The sequence below is a fragment of the Purpureocillium lilacinum genome (assembly GCF_023168085.1).
Source record: "Purpureocillium lilacinum CBS 284.36 DNA, scaffold_8, whole genome shotgun sequence".
Taxonomy (NCBI): domain Eukaryota; kingdom Fungi; phylum Ascomycota; class Sordariomycetes; order Hypocreales; family Ophiocordycipitaceae; genus Purpureocillium; species Purpureocillium lilacinum.
Genome location: NW_027072118.1, coordinates 2072478 through 2092179, shown reverse-complemented (window position 1 = coordinate 2092179; position 19702 = coordinate 2072478). Strand labels below are relative to the sequence as shown.

General features: G+C 58.7%; 8 protein-coding genes across 8 annotated transcripts; 3 read left to right on the top strand and 5 right to left on the bottom strand.

Annotated features, from left to right (window-relative positions):
- Positions 1–210: 210 nt before the first annotated feature.
- Positions 211–895, bottom strand: PLICBS_010365 (uncharacterized protein; the record flags this gene model as incomplete). The annotated part of the gene is made up of 2 exons (XM_065601923.1): positions 211–724; positions 813–895. 2 exons carry the CDS (start codon positions 893–895, stop codon positions 211–213), a joined length of 597 nt encoding a protein of 198 aa, XP_065457995.1.
- A 446-nt stretch (positions 896–1341) lies between these two features.
- PLICBS_010364 (uncharacterized protein) lies at positions 1342–1901 on the bottom strand (the record flags this gene model as incomplete). Its single annotated transcript, XM_018326526.2, has 2 exons — positions 1342–1679; positions 1829–1901. The coding sequence occupies 2 exons, from the start codon at positions 1899–1901 to the stop codon at positions 1342–1344; spliced, it is 411 nt and encodes a 136-aa protein (XP_018174846.2).
- Positions 1902–2302: 401 nt separating this feature from the next.
- Positions 2303–4029, bottom strand: PLICBS_010363 (uncharacterized protein; the record flags this gene model as incomplete). The annotated part of the gene is made up of 2 exons (XM_065601922.1): positions 2303–3756; positions 3810–4029. 2 exons carry the CDS (start codon positions 4027–4029, stop codon positions 2303–2305), a joined length of 1674 nt encoding a protein of 557 aa, XP_065457994.1.
- A 1508-nt stretch (positions 4030–5537) lies between these two features.
- Positions 5538–6657, top strand: PLICBS_010362 (Golgi to ER traffic-protein; the record flags this gene model as incomplete). The annotated part of the gene is made up of 2 exons (XM_018326528.2): positions 5538–5930; positions 6022–6657. The coding sequence occupies 2 exons, from the start codon at positions 5538–5540 to the stop codon at positions 6655–6657; spliced, it is 1029 nt and encodes a 342-aa protein (XP_018174848.1).
- Positions 6658–6983: 326 nt separating this feature from the next.
- On the bottom strand, positions 6984–8924 carry PLICBS_010361 (uncharacterized protein; the record flags this gene model as incomplete). Its single annotated transcript, XM_018326529.2, has 2 exons — positions 6984–8698; positions 8753–8924. The coding sequence occupies 2 exons, from the start codon at positions 8922–8924 to the stop codon at positions 6984–6986; spliced, it is 1887 nt and encodes a 628-aa protein (XP_018174849.2).
- Positions 8925–10265: 1341 nt separating this feature from the next.
- PLICBS_010360 (uncharacterized protein) lies at positions 10266–11750 on the top strand (the record flags this gene model as incomplete). The annotated part of the gene is made up of 2 exons (XM_018326530.2): positions 10266–11515; positions 11570–11750. 2 exons carry the CDS (start codon positions 10266–10268, stop codon positions 11748–11750), a joined length of 1431 nt encoding a protein of 476 aa, XP_018174850.1.
- An 834-nt stretch (positions 11751–12584) lies between these two features.
- PLICBS_010359 (transcription elongation factor spt6) lies at positions 12585–16992 on the bottom strand (the record flags this gene model as incomplete). The annotated part of the gene is made up of 4 exons (XM_018326531.2): positions 12585–12838; positions 12894–16515; positions 16576–16761; positions 16819–16992. The coding sequence occupies 4 exons, from the start codon at positions 16990–16992 to the stop codon at positions 12585–12587; spliced, it is 4236 nt and encodes a 1411-aa protein (XP_018174851.1).
- An 860-nt stretch (positions 16993–17852) lies between these two features.
- PLICBS_010358 (uncharacterized protein) lies at positions 17853–18452 on the top strand (the record flags this gene model as incomplete). Its single annotated transcript, XM_018326533.2, has 1 exon — positions 17853–18452. The coding sequence occupies one exon, from the start codon at positions 17853–17855 to the stop codon at positions 18450–18452; it is 600 nt and encodes a 199-aa protein (XP_018174853.2).
- Positions 18453–19702: the final 1250 nt, after the last annotated feature.

Genomic DNA, 19702 nt, shown 5'->3' with positions numbered 1-19702 from the left:
AAACGGGACAGGGCTGCGCGTCAAGCACGAGTTATGTCTGGCCAGAGATCAGTGAATCATTGCTCGAAACGGTCCAGCACTGTTGAACAGCCCAGGCAGACGGAGCGTTGCCACTGCGGCCAGCTGTTCAACACCTGGCTGCCGCCCCTCTAGCAGTCGGCAGGTGCCACCAGGCCTACCTAGTACCTACCTAGCGTTGCTTGTTCCAGGCTACTTCCTCAGGCGCATGTGCAAAATCACTTCCCTAGAGGCTTCCTTCCTCAGGGGAAGCCGCCCCTCGTGCTCGAACCGACCCAGCTCCTCAAAGCCCAGCTTCTCCAGCACGCGGACGCTCGCGCCGTTCGCGCTGTGCGCACTGGCCCTGATCTCAAACTGCATGTCCCCTTGCTGCTCCCGAGCTGCGCGCTGCTTGACATATGCACTGATGAACTCGCGCAGGCTTTCGGTTGCGAATCCGTTGCCCCAAGAGTCCGGGTGAAACAGGTAGCCAAGCTCGACAGTGGTGCCGTCGTCTTCAGGATCGGCCGCGGGCTCGGAAGCCAGACGAAAGGTCGTCGAGAGGAGTGTCACGATGCCCAATGCCTCGGCTTTGGCGGTTTGTGTCTCCGTAACGCTCGGCAGCACCGCGAAGGCTATCTTGACCTTCTTGCCGGTGGCGTTGCGCGGGAGAATCCCCGCCATCCACTGCTGGCTGTCTGCCTCGGTCTCAGATCGTCCACGATAACTAGTCTTGTCAGCTACACAACATTCGATATGATAAACGGTCTTGCCTCCATTGCGTCGCCAGCTCGTTGCTCCAAAGTCGGTGGAACCATTCGAGATCCTGACTTCCGAGGTCGTTGGTGTGCAGCTGCCGCAGCAGCAGACGAGATGTTCGAAGCTCATCCACATCCATGTTGCAAGCTATGTGCCAGACTGTATCGCTAACTGTCCAATCGATTGCACGCCACACTCTGCCAGCAATACGTATGGGTCGGTTTGAGAAGAAAGTGAGGGATGAAGTCGGACCTCGGGGTGTGTCCAAACGGCAATGTCAGCAACGGGAAAGTTGATCCGCAACACCCTTGTTTGGACGCTTAAGTGCATGGAGCTATTGCCCCCGCTGAGGTCGTATTCACGGTAGCAACGTCAGCGACGCCTGCGACAGCACGACCGGAAGTAGCACCATTGACGACAGCGACGGCTCTCATGCCGCCGCCGCCGGTAATGGTAACAGCAGTAACAACGGCGATGAGCAAATAGACATGGACGAGTGTCTAAATAGCCTCTCTCAGGGCCAAATGCATATTGTGTCTCGCCCACCGACATCCCACTGGGGCTTCCAATCCAGACAAGCGGCCTTCACTTGACGAGCATATACACCGACCCAACCGTGCCCTCCGTGTCCTCAAAATAGCGAAACGCGCCAAACTCGCCCTCCTTCTCCTTCTCAGTCAGCATCTTGCCGCCCGCCGCCTCAATGACCTTGGCCGACTCGTCGACGTCCTCGACGAACCAGTGCACGCACACGCCGCCCTTGCCGCCGCGGAACGCGCCCGACTCGTCGGGCGCCTTGAGGATGCCCCCGCTGATGTTCAGCCCGTTCTTGGTCAGGTCGAAGAGGCGGATGTGGTCGGGGGACATGCTGGCGGGCTGGTCTTTGTATGGGAGGCTGAAGACTTTCTTGTAGAACTCGGACGCTGAAGGAAGAAGATCCGTCAGCTACGCCCTCTCACGAGCCTTTTTAACTCTCGGCGAATGCGCCAGACGGATTTTTTCTCAACGTGTAACATCATTTCACGGTAGCTGTAGTCTAACACAAAGTTCTGCATACGCGCAATGGCCTTACCTCGCGTGACATCAGTGGCGGGAATGGCGAGCCATGTCGGCGTGCCAAAGGGTGGCGGCTTCCAGTCGGCCATGGTGTGGAAAGTAGACGCGGTCGTTTGTATTGCTGTGTATTGGCTGAGCCGTGGAACTGGTCTTGTAGGGCGCTTATTCTTTTGACATGCAGCCAGGACCGACAGAATGAGGGGTCATCTCATCTTTTATAACCATTATCATCTTTATTCGTGGATGCTGGAAACGGGGGGTGGAAAGCTGAAGCTGAGGCGGGGTTTGAAGGCAGTGCTCGTTCACGATACGACGCCACGTCCGTGAACAATTCGCTGCCATCTGCCCGCCTTCCGTTATTGCGACTAGGAAGCCTCGCGTTGATCTACAGCCACCCTAGAAGCTCTTACATGGTCGAATACGAGATTACGTTCCCGTGCTGGCAGCCAAACAGAAAGGAGCTGGTGCTCAAGCAGTTCTTCGCTCAATTCTAGACCTCGATAGCAATCCTGCCGATGCCGCGGCTGACGCACGCCAGCATGGACGTCTCCTTTTCCTCGGGCAACAGCGCCGAGCCCCTGTGGTCCACGCGCCCGCTCTTGACGGTGATCTTGCAAGTCCCGCAGTTGCCCACCTCGCAGCTCGAGGGGAAGTCAGGGAGCTCCCGCCTCAGGACCTCGAGGAGGCTCTCATCCTCTCCAACCTTGAGGACTTGGCTCTTCTTGCCCGACAGCTCCGCCTCAAACGGATCGCCAGAGATGTCGGCGGCGAAGGCCTCGTAGTGGACCTCGTCCGGAGGGATGCCCGACTCTTCGACGGCCGCCTTGGTCGCCTCCATCATGCGGTTCGGCCCGCAGACGTACAGGTGGCTGTTCCACATCAAGTCCTTAACAATCTTCTTGACGTCCATCCTCTCGCCCTTGGACTTGTCGTAGAATACAATGTTCTCCTTGTGGGGCTCTAGCCTGTCGAGGAAGGGAATGTCGTCGGTGGACCGCACGGCGTAGTGCAGCTTGTAGCTGAGGTGGATGGCGTCCATGCCCCTGATGAGCGGCAGGAAGGCCGTTATGCCGATGCCGCCGGCGATGAAGCAGTGGTTGCTCGCAGACTTGGCGAAGCCGATGCCCGTGGTGATTCTGCCCACCTGGAGGATGTCACCCACCTTGGATGTCTCGTGGAGGTAGCGCGAGCCGCCGCGGCTGTTCTCGTCGAGCGCGACGCCCAGCTCAAACTTGTCAGTGACCTTGAAGAGACTGTCTCCACCGGCGGCGATGGAGTATGAGCGGATGAGGCCGTTTGGCAATTTGATCCTCGCGTGCGCCCCGGCCAGCGGCAGCTCCGTATCGGGATCCGGGTTGACCGCCTCGAGCACCAGCGACACGATCCTGGGCGTCTCCATCTTGCGGCCCGTGATCCTAAAGTCCTTCCATGTGTCCTCCGCTTCGGCCCTTGCCTTCCTCAGGGCCTTTGCAACCCTCTTGCGGAACTGTCCGCGGCTCTCCTCACCCAGTGCGTCGACATCGGCCAGCTGCTGGTTCATCTCGAGGTTGTCCGTTGTGCGGTGTAGGTACTCCTGGACGCGCTCAACCGTCCACTGGGGCCACTTGCGCTCGACGAGGCGAATGTCGTCGCCGACGCGGACAGTGCCCTCGCGGACGACGCGGTAGTACCAGCCGGTGCGGCTCGTCTGGTACGTCACGGGGGCAAAGTTCTTGAGCGAGAAGCGGTGATTGAGCTTGAAGCAGGGCTGGCGCGGCAGAGACACTTGCAGCACGAGCTCGGGGCCGACAGAGATGACGTCGCCGATGCAAACGTTGCGCTCGTTCATCCGCGCCGTGACAAAGTTCTCACCAAAACCTCCCGGGACGAACCGGTCCGTCCGTTCGGGATACGACTGCTGCCAGTCGGCATAATGTGAAGAACAGTCTTTGATTTGGTCGGGCGCTATCAGCCATGGCTCATCCTTGGGCACGGAGATGGACGGATCAGCGACTTACATCCAAGAATGGCCTTGTCCGGCCCGCCGTGGAAGGTCGGGTCGTGCTCGTCTCCCTCAAGGCCGAGCTTGCCCACTTTCATGGGCCCGGGGCAGAGCTTCTTATCGATACCCGACTCAATGTTCAAGCCAGTCATCTTCTTCATGCCCGAGGTCCGGATCTCGAGGAGGGTATCCACCTCGAAGGGATCCGTGAGGTTCACCTTGGCGGGGATAGCCATGGTGTTTAGCAAGGGGGCTGGATAAAGGTGACGAAACGACGGCGAGAAAATATGGCACTTTACTGAGATCCCGAGCCTGCTAGACGAAAAAAATGAAAAAATGAAAATAAAAAAATAAACAAGGCGAGTCAAAGGGGGCGATTGCACGGCCGGGTCGCAGGATGGAAAGAGGATCAAGTCTGACTCTGATTCCTGATGCTGGTGGATTTCACACTTAAGCACTACGCTTGCGACTAATACCGGCCCACCTGCCCGTCCCGACGGCAAACCTGACACATGATAGGCCAGGCCCGCCATTGCGCGTTTGGCGGCTCTCAGTCCGTTCTCGTAAGGCCCACGAAAGGGCGTGCTGTTGGGTTTTGACATGGAAAGGCCAACAGGGGGCGCCCGACGACGTGCATGATGTGGCAATCGCGTGAGGTTTTCCAGCGTTGGTTCAGGGGGTCTGGTATGCTGCTCTGCGCTGGCGCTGGTAGCCACCTTACAACCCTTAAGTCGCCTTTCCTTCGCAAACGAAAAGACCCCGCCAGAGCATGCGCACGAAGGCTCGCGGTGAAGATAAGGAGTCGGCGATTCAGCTTACACGGAAGCAGTCGCCCATGCGGTCGCGATCGCTGATTAGGGTTGTGTGACCCCAAGGATCTGCTTTGCTTACACGATGCTGCAACACGGAGGGCGCGGATCGCAGAGGTGGTGGGTGTCTGGAGTGACACAAGACGGGAAACAGGCCAGGCGCTTCCCGGGCATCCGATGACGATGGCTTGGAGTCCTGATCCGTTGCCGTGAGTTTTGGAAATTGATAACGGCCAGTGGCTGGAAGCACCTACACGGTCCTGTCACTGCTGTGGTTGGTAGCACCGTAAAATGTTGCACAGGCCTGAAGGGCCCGGTCGTCGGCGGCCACTCATGAGAGACAGCCTGCATGTCTGGCAGACCGGCAAGGGTCTGAAATAGATGATACAAACACGGAACAGAACTTGCTAAATTCACAATTCATCTACTCGTGGGTAAGTGCGTACATACATCTGAGGCTCAACGGCCGAGGATCAAAGTGACCAGACTCCAGCCCGTCTCCGAGCCGGCCCCGCACCGCCGACGCGGCCCCTCGAGTCTCAACTGCTCAGGCTGCCCCTCCACCGCGACCTCGCGGCTCGACCCCGCCACTTCGCCGGATGGTGCTGCCCCGCCATCAGCGCCTCGCCTCACCTTTTACAGGGAGCCTAGGGGCAAGGAACGTGCACTCCATCCCGCCCTGCCAGGCCGCCAGTGGAGCCAAGCGCTAACCTGGAACCTCCCACCAAGGCGGGGAGGGGAGCCTTCCAGAAGCAGCCGCCTGTGGTTTGCATCGTCGCAACGACGCAACACCAAAGCCCGTGACGACACCGCCGCCTCACCACATTACGATACGTACACCATCGCCCCTCAAACCCCCCCAACCTCGGGCGCTCGTCTCGCTCCCTCCTCGCCTTCACCCGCTCGCCCACCCGCCTTCCTACCAACCGCCCACCATGTCCTCCACGGCCGTCGTCTCCGCCGACGACGCCCTCGAGCCCACGCTCCAGTCGCTACTCGACCAGCGTTCGCTGCGCTGGATCTTCGTCGGCGGCAAGGGCGGTGTCGGCAAGACCACCACGTCGTGCTCCCTCGCCATCCAGCTCGCCCGCGTCCGCCGCTCCGTCCTGCTCATCAGCACCGACCCCGCCCACAACCTCTCCGACGCCTTCTCGCAAAAGTTTGGCAAGGAGGCCCGCCTCGTCAACGGCTTCGACAACCTCAGCGCCATGGAGATCGACCCCAACGGCAGCATGCAGGACCTGCTCGCCGGCCAGGCCGACGGCGCCGAGGACCTCAACGCCATGGGCGGGGGCATCGGCGGCATGATGCAGGACCTGGCCTTCGCCGTACGTTTTTCGCGCCACCCGCGCGCCGAGCCTCGATTCGAAGCAATATGCCCGCCTCTTAAGCAAATCAACTGACTGACTGATCCTATAGATCCCCGGCATCGACGAGGCCATGTCGTTCGCCGAAGTCCTCAAGCAGGTCAAGTCCCTCTCGTACGAGACCATCATCTTCGACACCGCCCCCACGGGCCACACCCTGCGCTTCCTCCAGTTCCCCTCGGTCCTCGAAAAGGCCCTCGCCAAGGTCTCCCAGCTGTCGTCACAGTACGGCCCCCTGCTCAACGGCTTCCTCGGCAACAACGGCACCCTGCCCAACGGCCAGAACCTCAACGACATGATGGAGAAGCTCGAGTCGCTGCGCGAGACCATCGCCGAGGTCAACACCCAGTTCAAGGACGCCGACCTCACCACCTTTGTCTGCGTCTGCATCGCCGAGTTCCTCTCCCTGTACGAGACGGAGCGCATGATCCAGGAGCTCGCCAGCTACGGCATCGACACCCACTGCATCGTCGTCAACCAGCTCCTCTTCCCCAAGAAGTCGAGCGAGTGCGACCAGTGCAACGCCCGCCGCAAGATGCAGAAGAAGTACCTCGACCAGTACGAGGAGCTGTACGCCGAGGACTTCAACGTCGTCAAGATGCCCCTGCTGGTCGAGGAGGTGCGCGGAAAGGAGAAGCTGGAAAAGTTTAGCGAGCTGTTGATTACGCCGTACGTGCCGCCTCAGTAAAGCGCGGAAGGGGCATATCGTGGTTGTTTTGGCCTATTGGAAAGCCTGGGTGAGAGCGATGATTCGTGTCACAACGTCACAGCGCATAAAACATGTAGACATGTCACAATAAACGAGTACCCGTCCCATTCATTGGCACAAGACCATTGCTTGAATTAAAAATGCTATGTATGCCTCCAGATGCCACAGAAGCGTGATGCTCAAAACTCCATAGGCGCACAATAACGCGAGGCGCCCTATGCGGGTACACGTGTGTCCGCCGTGCTAAACCTTTGCCAAACGCCGAACCCAAAGAATCCAAACAATACGCCGCCCCTCCAACCGCCTCATAGTTCGCGGTAGTCGCTCGGGCGCACGCGCCGCTGCTTGTTCTGGTGCCGGTGTGGGTTGACCGGCTTGCGGAAGTAGGCGTCCTCCTCCTCGCCGTCACCAGCGTTTTGCTGCGAGAAGCTGCCGCCGTTCTGGAACCCATTCATGGGACCCATGCTGCCCATGCCGCCCATACCGCCCATGTTGGGGCCCTGCTGCATGCCCATGTTGTTCATGTTCATGCCGTTCATTCCCTGCATGCCGTTGAAGCCCATGTTACCACCCATGCCTCCAAAACCGCCGTTCATGCCAAAGTCGTTCATTCCCATGCCCATCATCGGCATTCCCATCATTGGCATACCCATGCCCATGTTCATGTTCATGTTGGGCATCCCCATCATGTTAGGCATCATGCCCATGCCGTTGAATATCATGTTGTTCATGCCCATGTTTGGCATGCCGTTCATGGCGTTGGGCATCATGTTTTGCTGGTTCTGCATGGCCTTGGGGCCCTTGGGAATCTTGGGGTTCTCCAGGAAGTCGTCGGCGGGTCGCTTCTTCGGGTTGACGCTGCTTTCGCGGTGAGGATCCTTCTGGTCGTTGGTTTGAGTGAGCGCTTTGGGCCCTTTGGGTGGCGAAGCCGGTGTGGCGGCGTTTGGCGTGGGTGACTTGGAGTTTTCCTTGGTATCTGTTTCTTCCTTCCTCTCTGCCTTCTCCGTCCGATCCTCGGTCTTGTCCTCGGTCTTGTCCTCCGCCTTGTCATCCGCCTTTTCCTCTGGCTTTTCCTCGAGGTCGGCATCCGGCCTTGGAGAACCCGGCTGCGGTGACTTGGCCGTTTCCTTCTCCTTCAGGTAATCCTGAATCTTCTTCGCCGTCTCCTCATCGGGCGTCAAGTCATCGATCAGTACGCCCTCTGTCTGGCAAGCCGGGCAGACAAAGTCGCTTTCGATGAGCGCGTTTGTGATGCAATCGTTGCAAAACGTCTTCTTGCAGCACGGCGTCTTCATTGGCTCTATGAACATCTTTTTGTCAATCGAGCACTCGAGCCCGCGCTCCTGCACCTCCTTGTTTTCGGCTTGGGCCTCCTTGTTGGCCGTTGAAGACTTGGTCTTTGCCTGGAACTGTTCCCACGACGCCTTGTCTGGCTCAGCTATGACAAAGTCGCCCTCGGCGTTGACCATGATGCCAGAGGGCCGCTTTGACTCGTCGCCCTCGGACTGAGCCAAGACGACGGACTTGTCGACTTTTTGCAGGAACGAGCGCGGGATGCCTGTAGTCCGCTTGACTCGGGGTCGGTTGTCAAAGTCCGGGTCGTCGTTGGTCGGGCACAGCTGGATCCAGTGACCCTTGTTGCCACAACGGTAACAGATGTAGCCGTTTGGGGGGTCATGGTCAGGGACGTTTGCTGGCCTCTTGGCTCCGGGTTTGAAGACGGGCGCTTGGTGGGACATCTCCTCCTGCTGGGCAGACCACTGCTCGCTCTGAGCGGCGAACATGGCCGCCATCTTCTCCTCCTCGGTCATGGCCGCGTTCATCTGGCTGATGGCGCTCGTGCTGGGCTTCGCCGCCGAGGCCTTGGCAGCCTGTTCTTTGCGGCCAGCGTTCTTGGCCGATACCGGGGCCTTTCCCGAGACATATCGAGCGGCACGCCCAGCTCCAGGCTTGGCTGCTGGCTGTCGCCGGGCGATTACCGTCGTAGATCTCGGCACAATTGTTGTGTCATCGTCATATTCTAAGCAACATGTTAGCGAATCTGCCTTGTTGCCCGTAGTGAAGCCCAACTCACCTTGACTGTTGTCGTCGGTGTATATGTGAAGGTCGAAGTCGGTGCCGTCGCCCAGGCCACTCTTGGTAATGATTTCGCGCTTGAGCTCAAAGACAGAGATGCCCGTTCCGTCAAACTCCACCCGAGTCGGTTCCTTCTGGGATTTGAACTTGAAAAACACTGATGAAGACATGATGTCGCTGGTTGTGCGGTGTCGCTTCCCTCTGCTTACGAGGAACCAAGCCGCGAGGTCGCAGCTTTTTGGCGCTTCGGTCGATCCTCGTCAGGGCAGAGGCACAGACGCCTGGCTAAGAAGCCGCACGAGGAAGTGTGTGATGAATGAAGATATGAATTGCTGGTCCGCAGCCAGAAACGTCCCTTTGTTTCTTTCCTTTTCCTTTTGTCTTGCACGCCCAAGTGCTCTCGCAGGTCAGGGTTGAACGGAAATATTCAATTTTTCTGATTGTACTTGGAAGGAGGAACAGACGTCAACAGGGCAGAGGGAATAAGGGTACAGTTGGCCGAGGCCAGTAAAGGATCTCGCGTCCTTGGTCCTCCTCACCACCAAACACACCACGACGCCCTCGAAGCCAAATCAACGTCTTGGGTCAGCTATAATTACTTTCCAGAATCCTCAGTCAAACGACAGCAAGACACTGAAGAAACGGCAATGGTCTGGAGACGGCGGGCGGGAGTCGAGTCACGCTGGTCGATGGAGAGCTTTGCAGGTGCGACACGCGAGCTGCACCCTGCGGTGTTTACGGTCGGTCGAAGCGGCGAGCCCGGTCGGAGAGGCGAATGGTACAGCAAATATGGAGAAGCAACCGTAGAAGCCGGCCTTTGGGGTGTTTGGCGATGGCGACGACGCGTGGAGGCACAAGGGGAGATGAGGCGGATGGAGTTGTTGGGGAAGAGTCAGAGCGCATGCGCAGGACGTTCGGGAGGTGTTAAGAACCCAGTTGGCGGGGGCTGACAGTTGACTTGACTGGTTGCGGAGGGCGCCGGTTTGTCAGCGGGCAGAGATCTCCGGAACGATGGTGGAACAGTTTTTCCGGGCCACTGTATGTCATCACGTGACCTACCGTCCTGCCTTGGCTGTCTGCTGTCACGGATGCAACTTGCCGGGCGGTGGGCCCCGGGGTTCCTGTGACTAAGCCAATATCCATTGGCTGCCGCTTGTAGCCGCTGGTTCCGCCGAGCCACAGGGCCCTTTGCTGCCATTTGTCGCCAGTTGGGCAGGAGCGTCACAGCACGTCCAGTTCTTCAACTCCCCCGCCAGCCCACCACCACCTGATGTAGAAGGAGGGCACGGCGTGTGTAAGCTGCAGCGTGTTTTCTTCTTAGGCCAGCGATGCCCCGCACCGTCTTGCTGCAGACTTCTTTGTTCTGTCGTGCCACTCGATCCGCAGTCTCTCTCTCGACAAGACGACCGTTTGAGATACCCAGAAGCTTCGCTCTACCGTCTCAGACTGCCCCTCCTTGCCTCCGTCACCCGTACCTCACAGACGCGATCCGCGCCCACCAAGCAAAGAAGATGGCTCCCCAACTCGACAGCTACTTCAAGCAGGTCGACGCCTCGGCCAACGACTTCATCGAGCGCCTTCGCAAGGCCGTTGCCATTCCTTCCATCTCGGCCGAGGATGCCCGCCGTCCCGATGTCGTCCGCATGGGCGAGTGGCTCGCTGGCGAGCTCAAGGCTCTTGGCGCCGAGGTCGAGCTGAGGCCCCTGGGCAAGCAGCCTCACAAGGAGCACCTCGACCTGCCTCCCGTCGTCCTTGGCCGATACGGCAATGACAAGAACAAGCGCACGATTCTGGTCTACGGCCACTACGATGTCCAGCCCGCCGAGAAGAGCGACGGCTGGGCCACGGAGCCTTTCGACCTGACCGTCGACGACAAGGGCCGCATGTTCGGTCGTGGTTCTACCGATGACAAGGGCCCCGTTCTCGGCTGGCTCAACGCCATTGAGGCTCACCAGAAGGCTGGCGTCGACTTCCCCGTAAACCTACTCATGTGCTTCGAGGGCATGGAGGAGTACGGTTCCGAGGGTCTGGACGACTTCATTCAGGCCGAGGCCAAGAAGTACTTTGCCGACACCGACGCCGTGTGCATTTCCGACAACTACTGGCTGGGAACCGAAAAGCCCTGCCTGACTTATGGCCTGCGAGGCTGCAACTACTACTCCATTGAGGTCTCCGGCCCCGGCGCGGACCTCCACAGCGGTGTCTTTGGTGGCACCGCCCAGGAGCCCATGACCGACCTGGTGCGCCTCCTGGGCTCCCTGGTCGATACCCACGGCAAGATCCAGATCCCTGGCATCATGGAGCAAGTTGCCCCTGTGACCAAGGAGGAGGAGGGTCTCTACGACGGCATCTCTTTCACCATGGACAACATCTTTGAGTCTCTCGGCAGCAAGACCACCATCCACGACGACAAGAAGAACACCCTGATGGCCCGCTGGAGATACCCTTCCCTTTCCGTTCACGGCATCGAGGGTGCCTTCGCCAGCCCCGGCGCCAAGACGGTCATCCCCGCCAAGGTCATTGGCAAGTTCTCCATCCGCACCGTGCCCAACATGGACATCGACACCACCAACAACTGCGTGTACAAGTACGTTGAGGAGCAGTTTGCCAAGCTGGGCAGCAAGAACACCATGAAGGTGTTTGCCCAGCACACGGGCAAGTGGTGGGCCGCGTCGCCCAAGCACTGGAACTTCTCCGCCGCTGCCAAGGCCACCGAGCGCGTCTGGGGCGTCCAGCCCGACTTTACTCGCGAGGGTGGAAGGTAAGCTCTACTTACATCGAGCCAGCCTTGTTGAATTGCGCTAATCCAATCCAGCATCCCCGTTACTTTGACATTTGAGGAGGCGACTGGCAAGAACGTCTTGCTCCTGCCCATGGGTAGCTCTACGGACGGTGCTCACTCTATCAACGAGAAGCTGGACAAGCGCAACTACATTGAGGGCATCAAGCTTCTGGGTGCCTATCTGCACTACGTTGCCGAGGAGCCCCAGGAATAGGATGCATGATACTTAGGGATGTAAATTAGCAACCATATGCATTACCCAAAGACTAGGGTCAATTGAACGCGAAAGCGTATTGTCAGCAGCAATGGCATGTCTAGCACGTGTGTCAACAAGCTGGCTTCACGACAAAAACCAGTCGGTGCTCCCGATCTGTGTGACATGTCAGAGCAGTGACGCTCGCTGGTGTACATAGGGGGCTTGCGCAACGACAGTAACGAAAGCAACGAAAGCAACAGGAGGAACAGTAGCAAATTACTCGCAACAGGCAGAGCGCCGCTATCGTCCTATGCTTGCACACCAAAAATTGCTGGTGCAGCGTGGGGTAAGGGCGCGGCCGAGATGAAACGTAGGACGGCACTACAACTAGCAAACGTTGGCTCCACGAATAGCACTACGCATGAAAAGAGGGCCAAGACATCGTTGTTCATGCCGCCGTGTGTCAGGGTCTGGCTACAACGTCAAGATGATAAACGAAACCCTCGGTCAGAACATGTGGCGACTTACAGACGAGTAAGCTGCAACCAAGTATCTGATACTGACTCGGAAATCGTCGACGAGCTGGACATGTACCCTACGCTTTGAACGTTCGTCACTCGCCAATGCGCTGGCACTGGCGACACCACAAGAAGAGCGGGTAGCCACCACCCAAAAACTGCGTCACTGCACGTATTGTCATAGTATTCTATCATGCTCCCAGACCTGCGCTGTTTGGCCCGCCTGCGACCCCTCCGCACGCCAACCGAAGACCAAGAGGGAAACTAAATGTACAGCAAAAACTCCCACACAAGACTCGCCAGTCCTGAGCCGAACCCGTCTCGCCTATGGCGGTTATTTCGTCCCCATCTTGGAGAATTCATTCTGGTACCGCAGCTTGAAGCCGTTGCACAGAGCTCGCATGTCCGGGTACTGATACCCCTTGAGCTCGTATCCCTGAGGGATGGCGCGGACCGGCAGACCGATGACTCGCGCGGTCCGACTGGCCTTGAAGCACAACCAGAAATACCCAGGGTGCTTCGTGTCGATGCAGAATGCATACGTTGACCGGTTGGGGTTGGCGTCAATGTACGTAGTCAGCCATTTTTCTGTTGACATTGTTAGCATCATGATATGAGCAGCAACGTCGGGGAAAGCACATACCCGTCTCGCCTCTGGAGCGGTTCTGGAACTTGTCGTGCCTCATCATCTCCTCCACCTTTCTCGCCATAGCCTTGACGTGGTCGACGATCAGTTCATCCAGGTCACTGTACGTGTACTTGCCGCCTACGCGGAGCAGCTTGCCGACCGAGAACTCGTTGTCCTTTTGCATCTCCAGAACATCGATGTGTTGGTACACGTTGTCGGCAACCTTCCACGTGATCGCCAGGTGGTCGTTACCCTTCGATGACGGCCGGACGATGACCTCGCCGGGTGGCTGCGAGCCCAGGTACTCCTCGGCCTGGACCGAGTTGAACGGCTTGAAGTTGGGGTGCTTTACCACACGTTGTGTCCGACCCGTGGTCTTGTCCTTTTCTCGAAGCTCGTCCTTGTCCTTGGCTTCGAGAGAGTAATCCCAGCCGTCTCTGCCGTAGTTGATGGGCCGCTTGTACGGGATGCGTAGCGAGTCTTCTCGCATCGACAGCTTCGCCATGAAGTCCTTGTAGTTCATCTCCAAGATCTTGGCCTGCGCCGTCTGGCCAGTGCTGAGCACGTCCTTTACCGACGGCCGGTTTGTCACCTCGTGTGCCTCGACTCGGCCTTCTATGCCGCAGTCCAGCTTCACGATGGCAAAGTCGTCGCGTACGAGGCGTACATTGACGGGCACGATCATCCCCTCGCACAAGGTCACCTTCGTCTCACCGGTGAAGATGGTGAAGATCTCCGATTGGGTCAGCAGCGCAAAGCTCCTCCGCAATTCTTCGTACGGCGCTTGAAGCTCGGCGCTGATTGCCTCGAGCGTGGCCCGCTTCCTCTGGTTGAAGTTCTTCAACAGCTGGTCAGCGTACTCGTCGAGCACCAGCTCGTTGACGCGTTCTTGCTCGTCCTGCTTGAACAGCTTGCGCACGATTGCGCCAGGGCCGTTCTCGTCCGTCTCCGCCTTGACGTCTTCTTCGTCCAGCTCGAGGGCATCGGCGGCCATCTTGCGGCCAAGCTCGTAGTCTTCCGGATGAACACGTGTGTTATCCAGCGGGTCAGATGATGGGTTTGTCGCGTCGTAGTCGATGTACAAGAAGCTTGCGCAGTTGTTCCACACCCTCGGGCCAACGACGGGCACCTTGCCAGTGTCAGGGTCACCGACGAGTTCGTCCCTTGTCGTGACGGAGCCACCGTTGGTGTTAATGGCCTTGATGACGCTGGTCGCTTTTCGGGGCCCGAGGCCGGCAACGTACGGCAGGAGGTTGGCTGTATATGTGTCGTTCATGGCGTCGTTGATGTTGACTCCGACCATGTTGACTGTATCCACCATGGCAGATTCGAGATACTTTGTCAGCTTCTCCTGAGGAAGCATATGCTGGCAAGGATGGAAGGACAGTGACGAGACGTCCTTGCCGAGCGCGGCATATTCCTTCATCGGGTTCTGCATGTAGCGCGCGAGCGCGATACAGTACCGTGTGACGGGATTGAGGGAAGGGTGCTCCGCCAGAGCGCGAGGGCTGTCCTTGTACAGACGCGCGACCTCATCGTCCACGACGATGACCTCCAAGGGTTCCGTGCGGTAGTCGTTGGTCTCGGGGTCGTCAAACTCAGGGCCCATGAGGCCCTTCTCGCTGACGAGCGTCTCCAGATCGCGCACAAGCTTGTGCGTTTCCGCGCACCAGCCGCTCACGCCAATGACATCCGGCCGACGCCGCTGCACAAGCTCAACGAACGCGTCTCGCTGCGACTCGTCGCGAGCGAGGTTGCCAAACTTGCCCTGCTCCAGCACACGGCCGTCCTCCTCGACCCAAGCCCAGCACACGGGTTCGCGAGCGGGATCACCCATGCCGTTGGACAAGGTGAGGACGCGAGGTGTGGTGCCTAGGATCATGCCCTTCGGCTTGTAAGGGGCCTGGTCGAGCTTCCTATAGAACTCTTGCCTGCACATCCTGAGCACCTCGTCCTGGCAGAACGTCCTGATCACCTCCTTGACGTTCTTGACGATAACCTTTTCCAGCTTGGGGTACGCAAGATCGAGGACTCTCTTGCGCTCCTCCCGCCATTGCTCAGCTCTGTCGCTGAAATTCTCCGACTCAAACTCCTGGTAGAGCAGCCGTCGGAAATCGTAATGGGATGGCATCTCGACCTTGATATCTACCAAGCCCTCTTCTTCGGCTTTCATCATCTTCAAGAACAGCTCAGGCTGGTGAACGAGGTCTGCAATGGCCTGGTTCTGGAGGTACTTGACCTCGTAGTATGGGTGTGAGTCGTCAATCTTGCGCAGCCCCTTGTCGGTGCGCCGACAGCTGATCTCGGCATTGTGGTAGTATGAGCTCCGGAAGTACTTGCGCATCCGAGGGCTGGCAAATAGCTCTTCCGAGTACATTTGGCGCGCGGCATTGATGACCTGGTCTCCAGTGTTGAAGCTATCGTCAATAAGGCTGTCGGCCAAATCCATCGGGTATTGCTCGACGTCGTCGGGCGTCACCCTTTTGCCCTGGCGCAACGCGTTCTTTGCAAGCTGGTCTGCCGCGATGCCGTACGCCTTCACAAAGTAGTAAGCCTTCCCGTTGCGGACACGGTCGTACAGCGAAGACTTGGAGCCTGGCCGCTTGGTTTGCGAGACGTTGCCAGACATGGCCGCCAGGTCCTTGAGCTTCGGACCGTATTGGAAGTGCAGGTAGTCTTGCAAGTCCTGCAGCTCCTCCATGGTCGTCGCTTCTGGGATCATTTCTTCCACAATAGGGTCGGAGACATCGAGACCCTTGAGGCTTTCGTACGTGCGCTCAAGAGAGTTCCTCTTCTCGACAAAGGAGCGGAACTTGATGTCGAGCTCAAGGATCTTCCAAAGATCGTCCTGGTTCAGGAGTTTGTCTGACTGAATGGTGTAGTCGGGAGCATCGGGGTCGTCGCGCGTCGATCTTCGGATCTTCTTGGAATGGAGCAGATAGTCTTTGCGGTGCTGGAAGACGTACGGCACCTCGACCTCATCCACGATGAAGAACTCGAGAACCTTGCCCACAGCTTTGCCAAAAGGGGCCTGAAGCTCTTGGCTCAGGCCCTTTTTCGGCCAGAGCAGGGTCGTTATCCAACGCGCCTCCTCTCTGAACTGCTCTGCCGACAGTTGCAGGTTCTTGAATGGCTTTCGGTCCAGCTGGAATCGTTCGGGCTCGTCCGTAAATCGAATCTCGTTATCCTCGTCCGTGAGAAGCTTCTCCTTGAGCTGAGAAGGCTCAAAGACGTCCTTGAGCTCAATCGCCTGCTCCTCCCGCTCGCGATCCTCTTCTTCCTCCTCCAGTTGAAGCGCCCAGTCGTAGTCTTCGCCATTGCCGAAAATGGCTTCCATGTCGTCCAGGGCATCCTTGTCCAGCCCGGTTGTATCGACGATCGTACCGACGCCCCTGTCACGCGGACGAGCCACTTCGGCATCCTCCAGCTGTCGCATGCGCTCGTCCTCGTCCTCTGGGAAGTCCTCTTCGATGAAGTCGTCAAACTCGTCAGCCTGGGCCCGGAAGTTGGACCGGCCGTACGGTCGCTGATCGGCGGCCTCCTCATCCTCGTCGGAGAAGATTTCCTCGAGCCCGCGGCGCTCGTTTACCGGTTCGTCGTCATCGCGATGACCTCGTTTGAGTCGTTTGAACTTGGACTGGAGTGCCTGTCAGCAGCGCACTTCTCGAAGGGCACATTTACCACCCGATAGGCTTACCTGGGTCTGTGGCTTCGGTCGCTCGCCAAACTGCTCCCCGATGAGCTCCAAGTCGTCTTCATCGAGGCGTTCCTCTTCCTCGCGGTCGCGATGCTCTCGTTTCCGCTTGATCGGACGATCTTCGCCATCGGAGCCCTCTCCGCCCTCCTCCTCCTCATCTTCGTCGACGATGAAGCCTTCACGAATCTGGGTAAGGCAAGGTTAACAGGGGCTGACGAGACTGATGGAGCGCCAGGCACGCACCTTTCGGGCCTCCTCCTCGTCATCGTCATCTTCCTCTTCTTCGCTCGAGTCTTCGAAGCCAGCGCGGTTTTTCCTTCGGTGCTCCTCGCCGGTCTCTTCGTCGAAGGACTCGTCGTCCTCTTCGTCGTCCAGCTCCGCCTCGCCCGAGATCAAGTCGCGCATGGAGGTGCTCATCGTGGCGGGTGATGGGCGGGTCGAAGCAACACGCGGCAAGCAAGTTTATCGGACTCCTCCGGGGGGTTGAGAAGCCGAAAGGAGATGCAGCCAGCGGTCCTGGGGGATTCGCGGCGAGAAGAAAGAAAGGCACGCAGCCGGCGAATTGTCGGAAGCAATGGCGGCGTTGGGCTGGCCCTCTCCCTTTGTGGTGTTTGATTTTTTGGGAGTCGTGCTGCAGCTTCAGCCTCGTCGCGGTGGTAGGGGCGCGGAGGAATTACACATGTTCCGCTCCACACCCACACGCATGATTACATAATACATCCAATACCTCCAACGCCGCTTTGAAGACGCACGCGACGCATCCAACTTCAAGACGGAAGCGCACTCGGGAATGATAATCTGGCGGTGCCACGGGCTCATCTGCTAAAGAGCTGGTAACGAAGCTTCAGAATGGACGGCTGACCTTGGTTTCTTGACGCTTTTTTGGCGTACTGGCCCCCTTACTATCGAGGCACAGTTGCGCAGGCGGCGTCATGTGTGACAATGAGAGAGTGCTCCGCGACGCTGGACAGCCAACCTGCTCGGCTCGCCTGCCCGACAAGGGCCTGATCATTATGGGGCGCTCGTGGAAAAGCTGATATCCGGACTCTGCTGCCTTCTCATCGCGACGCGCTGAGGTTTCTGACCCGAACAAGCCTCATCCCTGGCCACAATTTGAGTCACGCCGGCTGCATGCGCTACTGCACAAGCTTCCCGGCAGCCTGCTCCAATTCGACTGCCTGACAAGGCTTCCGCGAGCGTCGAGATATATAGGCGATTGAAGTATTCAACTTCGCATGCTTCTTCGACTTCACTGCATTGAACATTTGTGACAAATTATGACGGCAGACCAAGATACTCACACCGAGCCCAAGACCAGCTCAGACGCGCTACAAGGCCCCGAGTCGGTAGCTGCGTACGACATCTCAGTCCCGGACTACTATCGCGCCAATCCAGACGTCAACGCGCTTATTGTCGGGGCCGTGGTATTTTGCGGCGATGAAATCCTGCTCATCCAGCGGGCGGCAGGCGACTTTGCAGGCCTGATGTGGGAGATTCCCGGCGGGTGCTGCGAGGCGGACAAGGACCGCACTGTTCTCGCTGGAGTGGCGAGGGAGCTCCGGGAGGAGACTGGTCTTCATCTGCGAAGCATCAAGCGAGTGGTCGACCAGGTCGACATTCCGGACCACCAAAAGCTGGACTTTATGTGGCGCAAGGTCACGTTCGAGGTCGACGTCGAGGAGGGCCGGGGCCTTGCGCCAGCGGAGAGAAGAGAAGCGATCACGGCGGCGGTTAAACTCGAACCGGACGAGCACGAGGACTGGGGGTGGGCGACCGAGGACCAGGTGAAGCAGAAGAAATGGGCCAAGGGCATCTTGGACTCGTTACTGCTGCAGCATGGGTCGATTCTGCATGCATTTCGGACGCGGACGGGATGATGCCGATGCATCGGGTTGGAAGCCAAATCTCCGAAGACATGACGAGACGAGGGTTTGTTCGTCAGGGCAGCTTAAAAGACAAGACATGAGGTCATCTCGCTCTTGAGGACGAGATGGCAACGACGCCTCGCAGGTTGATCACGAAGCTAGAGAGCATGCCGCGGAGCTTTGACGTCCGCGGCGCAATGTACCGCATCAGATTGTTTCCCCGGAGCCCGCGAGGACATGCAGCAGCGGCCACGTGCACGCAAATGGCGGTTACAGGCTGCTGGCACGGTGCAGTCAAGTCGTTTCATAAGCGCTTGGGCGCCGCGTCCCGAGTCAGACTGGTGGGCGCGCAGCCAATGAGGCAGACAGGGCCGAGTCCCATCACCGCTGGCAGCACCTGGACCGCTCTCAGTGGCCCGGCGCAGAAGTCGACTACGGCAAGGTAAAGGGGCTGGGGCGTCTGATGGCAGCCAGTGAGACGGGGATGCGACATGGACGCGCGCGTGGTGCGCAGGCGCAATTTATCGATGATGGTGATGCAGTGGCCAGCAGGTTTCTCTTGAATCCTCGATGCACGTTTATTGTTGCGTGGTGGATCGCCGGTACGGAGGCGTACAGGCCGCATAGGTATCGGCAGGGGCAGCTTCCAGGCCACCCGTCCACCTCAGTCAGTGCTCTTTTTGGGGGCCGCAAGCCGGTGCATGCGCACCCCCCCGAAACACCCGCTGCCGTCAGTGGAGTGCATGCCGGGGCTTTATAAAGGCCTCTGAGCGGTCTCGATGCCCTGCACCCAGCTCGAGACGCGGTCAAACTCCGCAAGACGTAACGTGGAAGAACGGTCACAGACTCCCCAGGCTTGCCGGCCCTCGGACCCCGTCTCCCCTTTCTCGCTCCCTGCGCCGCGCCACACCGTAAATCCGGTCCAGGAACCCCACCAGGGCCTCCCGTCGAGTTCCATCCAAAGGGTTGCATGACGAGGTGCCTTGGCGACAGGGAGGCCGTTCGTGCATCCATCCGCCCTGCATCCCTCCTTCGGCACGCAGCACTCGCAGCAGCACAGACCCCGCGTCGCATCCCAGGGCATCAAGGGGGGGCGCAATCGAGGACCTGCTGCTGCTTCGTGCAACAGAGGCGTTTGTCGTGCTGGTATCAGTCGCAGGCCCGGCGCCCAACAAGTCGACGGCATCCCGGCTCTCAATCCGGCGGCTCTGGCAGACGGGACGCTGCCCAACCTACGGCCAGGCCAGGTCCAGCGAGTACAG